This window comes from Chiloscyllium plagiosum, chromosome 6 (assembly GCF_004010195.1).
Source record: "Chiloscyllium plagiosum isolate BGI_BamShark_2017 chromosome 6, ASM401019v2, whole genome shotgun sequence".
Classification (NCBI taxonomy): Eukaryota; Metazoa; Chordata; class Chondrichthyes; order Orectolobiformes; family Hemiscylliidae; genus Chiloscyllium; species Chiloscyllium plagiosum.
Genome location: NC_057715.1, coordinates 11,943,501 through 11,950,919, shown reverse-complemented (window position 1 = coordinate 11,950,919; position 7,419 = coordinate 11,943,501). Strand labels below are relative to the sequence as shown.

Genomic DNA, 7,419 nt, shown 5'->3' with positions numbered 1-7,419 from the left:
GACCGTCGCGTTGTTGTGGTTTGGCGGTGGATGAGTCCAATGACCTGCATATCCTCGGTGGAGTGGGAGGGGGAGTTGAAATGTTGGGCCACGGGGCGGTTTGGTTGATTGGTGCGGGTGTCTCGGAGATGTTCCCTAAAGCGCTCTGCTAGGAGGCGCCCAGTCTCCCCAATGTAGAGGAGACCGCATCGGGAGCAACGGATACAATAAATGATATTGGTGGATGAGCAGGTAAAACTTTGATGGATGTGGAAGGTTCCTTTAGGGCCTTGGATTGAGGGGTGGGAGGAGGTGTGGGCGCAGGTTTTGCAGTTCCTGCGGTAGCAGGGGAAGGTGCCAGGACGGGAGGGTGGGTTGTTGGGGCCTGGACCTGACCAGGTAGTTATGAAGGGAACTGTCTTTGCGGAAGGCGGAAAGGGGTGGGGAGGGAAATATATCGCTGGTGGTGGGGTCCGTTTGGAGGTGGCGGAAATGTCAGCGGATGATTTGGTTTATACGAAGGTTGGTAGAGTGGAAGGTGAGCACCAGGGGGTTCTGTCCTTTTTACGGTTGGAGGGGTGGGGTCTGAGGGCGGAGGTGCGGGATGTGGACGAGATGCGTTGGAGGGCATCTTTAACCACGTGGGAAGGGAAATTGCGGTCTCTAAAGAAGGAGGCCATCTGGTGTGTTCTGTGGTGGAACTGGTCCTCCTGGGAGTAGATACGGCCGAAGCAGAGGAATTAGGAATACGAGATGGCATTTTTGCAGGCGGTAGGGTGGGAAGAGGTGTAATCCAGGTAGTTGTGGGTTTGTAAAAAATGTGTGTCAAGTCGGTCGTCATTAATGGAGATGGAGAGGTCCAGGAAGGGGAGGGAGGTGTCAGAGATGGTCCAGGTAAATTTAAGGTCAGGGTGGAATGTGCCAAACAGAATTGTCCATGGACATGGCACAATGTGACTCAAGAAAAGCCATAGTTAACAATTGTCAGGTCTCTGTTAAAAGTAAAGTCAGCCAAAGGTTCAAACAAGGATAGTTACTAAGTCCAATTGTTAATGCTCAGGCCAACTTTGGACATTGAAATGTCCATGTATGAACATACAGTGCCATAGCTCAAGAAAAGGGTCAGCTCTTCAAGGTATATTAGAAGGAGACACATCGAGAAATGGTGGAAGAAACAGCTGCAAGTTGATGAAAGCTCAGTTGAGATCCATACAATAAAATGTATAATGATATCCAATGAAAATTCAGAGCCTAAGTAACATTTGATAGAGTCACAGGGGACACGGAGGTTGACATGGAGGCATCAGTCAATGTGATTCCTGAAACACTCAAACATTGAGTCAGCTTCAGTTGGAGAAATCACACATAGAATTAAGAAGTTATACAGGAGAGAGAATCCCAGTTATGGGAAAGAGAACTATAACTAAGAAAAAAACAAAAGGCAAAATTGGTCATTATTGTAGTGAAGGATTAAAACCCAGCTTTGCTCAGAAGCAACCGGTCATAAACACTGAAGTTAAACTGGACCAAGATTTTGCGCATAGAAACATGACTCATAACACAGGCTGTCATAATCACCAATTATCTCTGAGTGTTTAATGAAACTGACCATCTGATTCAAGGATATAATACTAAAGTATTCAAGGGTCTTATGGGATCTCTGAGTCAGAAGGTCTAGGTTTAGGTCCCAACAGCGTTTGAGATATTTCATATCATATCTGAACAGGTTACTTTAAAATAATTATAATGCTAATGTATGGGTTCAGAGAAATGCCAGAGCATTTCACTGCAGACCCTGTGCACTTTCCCCAGCTGTAAGGAGAAAAATAGAGCAATATCTGAAAAGACGGCCAACAGAGAGTACTGCATACATCGAACGGAGTAATTGGCGCATACCAATAGTGGTAGCAGCAAAGGTAAATGGTAGTGTAAGAGTATGCAGGCTTATAAAGTAACGGTAAATCAGGTACTAGATCTTAACCAGAGTCGAGAGTGTGACACTGGAAAAGCACAGCAGGTCAGGCAGCATCCGAGGAGCAGGAGAATCAACATTTCGTGCATAAACCCTTCATCAGGAATGAGGCTTGTGGGCCAGGGGACTGAGAGATAAATGGGAGGAGGGTGGAGCTAGGGGGAAGGTAGCTGAGAGTGCGATAGGTAGATGATGGTGGGGGAAAGGTGAAAGGTTAGAGAGGATGGTGGAGTGGATAGATAAAAAAATGATGGACAGGTCAAGAGAACAGTGCCAAGTTGAAGGCTTAGGACTGGGATAAGGTTGGGAGGAGGAGAGCTTATGCTTGAAATGTTGATTCACCTCCTCTTCGGATGCTGCCTGATCTGTTGTGCTTTTCCAACACCACACTCTCGACTCTGATCTCCAGCATCTGCAGTCCTTACTTTCTCCTATGAGATCTTAACCAGCCAATAATTTGCCAGATGTCAAGGATGCTCACTATCTTGTCAGGAGACCAGATTTTTTATAAAAGTAGATCTGAAAATGCCAAACTCCAACTTGAACTAAGTGAGGAGCTCAAGTTATCTTTGACTCTTAATAACCACATGAGACCATTTCAGTTCCATAGGTTGCCATTTGGTATTTCTACAGACCCACCCCCCCCCCACCAGAATATTTCAAAGGGTAATGAACCAGTTTGTACAAGGAATTTAAGGAGTAGCTATTACTCCTTAAGTGGTTATTATCTGAAGATTATATATATTTCAACTCTAAATAGGCAGATAATGATGATAGTGTGATGTAAGTTCTCCAAATTTTGGAAAAGCATAGAATTCGGATGAAGACAGTCAAATGTGATACGTTTGAAAGTTCTGTCATGCATTTGTGTCATAGTGTAGACAAAAATGAGTCATCCTACCCAGAATAAGGTTTAAGCAGTGAGAAATGTGCCTCATTCTGAGGATATTTTCTTTTGGGTCCAATGAATGATTGTGGTAAATCCATATCAAATTTGGCAATCTTATTCCATCCATTCATCAAATTTTTGAGGAAGAGTCTTCTGTGGTTTAGGAACAAGGATTGTTACAAAACGTTCAAGTTATGTAAAAGTAAATTGGAAGGTGGCACAATGCTTGTGCACCACAATGTAAAGGATTCAGCTAGCCTGTCATTTCCCTCCATATATATTATGCACTGTCATCCTTCATGTGTTGAAGACCAATTGTACTTGAGTGCCAGTGAGTGGCATTATGCTCAAATAGAGTTTGAAATGTTGTCTTTGGTTGTTTTTGGAGTAACAAGTTTGTGTTTGGCCACATGACATTAAGTACAGATGACCAGAAGTTAATAAAGACAGTGTTATGTGGGAGTCAGAGATGTAATTCCAGTTTTTAATGTGATTTCCATGATCAACACAAAAATAAATTTAACTAAGAACCTAGTGAGAGGCTCTCTTAGGGAACCAGGGTTAGATAAGGACATAGATGCAGTGAAAAAGTGTAGATTATGCCAAGCTGTAAAGAAGAAGCTGCCATTCAATTGTGGAAATAGTTAGTTAAAGTGAGGCAGAGGCTACACATTGATCTTGCAAAATGTGAAGGGTAACAGTTATTCCTGGTGATAGTCACCCCAAGTGGGTGGAGATGTTTCTGATGAATCAAATAACAACTAGAAAAACTTTAGAGACTTTGTATAGTTTGCTTGCTGCTTATGGATTCCCAAAGGAACTTATAATCTAACAAATTAATCTCATTTTACTTTTTGTTTTCAGAAGTGCTTTCACCATGTCACATTCCATGACACCATTCTGTTTCAAATGGAGCAGCAGAGCACACAATTCAAATTATTAAGCGCTCTTGTCCAATAAATCCTAGATACAAACTAGAAGAAGAACCAGATTGGCTCATAAACTAGTGAATTGCTTTGGTTACTTATTGTAACACAGCACATTATTGCCTGAAATTGGCCACCTGTGTATTGTATCTCACAAGGTATACTAGAAGCTGGTTTTCTGCCTGTTGGCAGATTTAACACAGTCAGTATAAAACTAATGATCCACACAGAAAGACAGTCATGATATGGGAAGAGCGAGAGAAAAAAATCTGAAGTTGAACCAAACCAAAAGACAAACCAAAACTCTCAGACCCCACCAGGAACTTTCCTTGCTGGCTATATTCACGGGTAACGTTCACATCTGTTATTCTGACTGAACCATTGTATTTCCTTAGATTTGCTGCTAATATTTTCTATAGTTTTAAAAGGCTGAACCGCTTTTAACCATATGGATCCCAATGTTCCTTGAATTACAAGCAAGAACAATGCATAGCCTGGCACTTGAGGTGGTCAACTTTGGTGTGCAGTCAGAAGATGGAAAAGATTGATTAACAATATAACCTAATCGACGGCAAATGACCAACACAGAAGGATGCATGAACAGTTTGAATTCTATGAAACTGTGAAAGCTGCAAACCTTACAGAGTTTGTGTGAAAAAGACTCACGGTTGTCAGACTCTTATTTTGGGGCAAGTCTGAATGACCTCTTCGGCAGGTTGGAATGGGGTCAGAAATTGGACTATAAATGACACAATTTTGAGGATCTGGTGCCGCAGATGGAGCAATCTGGTCAACTCACAGAGGAAGCAACATTTACACAGAGACTGACTGACAAGTACATCTCTACAGAAGGTTACTTGGAGTCTTAGTGAAAAGAGAAAATTTTGTGGGGATTCTTGTGAACAGACCAGTTTGGAATTGATGCATCTCTTTTGGGAAGTTGTCTTGAGCAGTCAATGTGGACTTTTTAAAAATGTTTTTCTATATACATAAATACACAAAATATTTTCCTTCTTTCTTTATCATAGTTATCTTTCTATCCTTGTATTTTATCAATCATAATTGTTTGATAAAATTATTTTTGTTATAATGCATTATTCTTATTACATTCAGTGTGTAGCTCTGAGCCCAGGTAAGACTCTGCAGGGACTCTCACTCCCTTCAGGAGCAACTCTTCAGAAATGGATGCATTGCTATTTTTTAGTAAAAAGAAGTTTCATTTCCATTATGTTGCAGTTACAAAGTAAATGTAGCCTGAATGTGGAGTAAGAGTTGAAGCTAATACTAGTGAAGACAGGAGAAAATTTTATTTGGGTTTTCATCAAATCAGTTCAAGTCAAAATGTTCCACAACTTTCACATTACTGTGAACTAGTTCAGTATTGTATCAATAAATGTGGTGTGAATAAACTATAATTTTAAAACACTAATACAGAGGAATAAATGCAATACATCACTCATTAGGTTCAAGGATGAGTTCGATTTTATAGAATGCCATGAAGAAATGTTAGACTATTCCAACAGTTTTGTAGTTTCTTGTAAGTAACACATGTATTTACTTACAAAAGCTACAGTTTTGGAAATTTACTTCACATTAATCCGTATCTATTCACCCTCACCAAAAAGCCATGATGACCAATGGTATCCCCACTTTGTAAAAGCAAATCATTCATATTTTAATAAGTTTTCTCTTTTTCACATATGAATCAGACCACTACCTTTGTCCATTTGTAATGTGGAGTCACTGAGCTGTTGACACGGCATGAAATATTCAGAGTATCTTCAAGAAATACATCGTAGGGCCCTTCAGGAGTAAATTCAATTCGGCTCAGATCTGAAAACAATAGTTAGGATACCCATTAAAGGAATTCAGTTAAGCAACACAACAAAGGTGCATTCACTTCAGAAAGTGGAGACTTGTCCTTGCTGCCTGTTGGTAGCATGTAGAGAAAAGTTCAGCTGGAGTTACAATCTCTAAACTTGATTTCCTCCCATCAAATTATTCCATTACTAGTGTGTAATTATCACCACTCCATTCTTCTCTTGAACTTGCATTCTGTACTAAAATCCACTCCCATTGAATTAGAAAACTTTCCCATAATTTATTCATGCAAGTTATGTTCTGTTCTCTTAAAACCATTTATTATTTATCACTTTATCATTTAGTGACAGTTCAATGCAAGCACATTTGCTGTGGTACATTTTCTCTCCCCGTTGAGAGAGCAGCCCTTGATCCTCTGGGATTACAACAACTTTACCTTTTTGAATCACAAATCTTAGTGAGGCAGTGATACTACTCTGATATTTGTGATAAGTATGTATCTCCCTGACATTATGCATGTCACCATTTTGTTGGCAAACAGTAAACACGAGTGAAAACAGTCATTTATTAACATGTCAGGTTGCGGTTTGTTTAATTCAGTGGCAAGGCAATGAGCAGGATAATGCATTTGTGACCAATAAAGGTTGCTAATAAATCGGTCCACTGTTACTGATTTAGACAAGGTTCATTGACTGAAATAACCTGCAAAGAAATCCCAATCTTTCTATTTAAAATTGTGCAGTAAACATTATGGATTTCTCAACTGTTTCAACAGCATTATTGTTCAAATGCATTTGACCATGCCCCATAAATGAGATAATGTCCATATAATTTTTTTTAGTGATCATGTCAAGTTGGATATATTGACTAGGATACTGTAAGAACTCCCTGCATTTCTCAGCTGTTGCCTTGGAGATTTTACATTCACCTAGAAGTCAGTCAAACCTTAATCTAACATCCTACTTGAAAGATCACCTTCAAACCCCCTGAAATGTTGGCCTGGATTATTTGCTGATGCCTCTGGATTGATGTTTTAGCTGGTGGCTTTCTATAACTCAGAAGTAATTTACTTTCTGTGGAGTGTTTTCAGATTTCCTGAGATCACAACAAGCACTTTATAAATTTAATTACTTTTTTCTTTACTGGATTATTTGAAGGAGGAAAACACACATCATAAATTGATTGACAGCTTGCTGAGGTTAACTTTAACCTGATGATCGCAGTCGAATAGTACAAACAACATTTCAGCTTGCCAAGCAGTTATTTAATTGAAGAGCTTTTGTAGGTACAGCACTAAGTGATGAAAAGCTCGCAGCAGCATAAACTACATCCATTACATTATTGTTAGTTAAAGGTCTTCTTTCTAAATCCCTGGAGTTATTCAATAACAACTTGCATTTTAAATTACCACCATTAACCTAAATGCATCATAGTGATAGAGGGAGAGAGAACATCAGGAGCATATTCAATAACAAGGAGAGACACAAATTATTGTTTGATTTTCTTTTCCCACAATTCTTTCTTTTGAGCATGCATCAGAATTATATTAAAAAGCTACAACCACTAAGTTGCAATTAGTTTTTAAAAAATTTTCCAGTGCATTGCTCCACATTAATCCTTAGTCAATGTTAACACTGTGTAGCTATATTAATATTGACTCCAATGCTGTTAGAAAGCAAAGAAGCATTTTTATTAAGTTGGCATTCCTGTCAGAAAGTTCCTGATAAATTGGCAAAGTGTATGTATATTAAGTGGCAAAACATAAAGGAAAGGTTCATTATAATGTAGAAAAACAGTCTAAAGCTCTGCTCTGAGCTGTGTGCGGAAATAGG

The 7,419-nt window shown here is 39.4% G+C and overlaps 1 protein-coding gene across 1 annotated transcript in view; it reads right to left on the bottom strand.

Moving 5' to 3' along the window:
- Positions 1-7,419, bottom strand: part of si:ch1073-15f19.2 (T-cell surface protein tactile) — a 109,784-nt gene that overhangs the window by 18,346 nt on the left and 84,019 nt on the right. Inside the window, exon 8 of the mRNA XM_043691198.1 lies at positions 5,484-5,599. Coding sequence (XP_043547133.1) covers positions 5,484-5,599 — 116 coding nt within the window. The remainder of the gene's footprint in view (positions 1-5,483; positions 5,600-7,419) is intronic.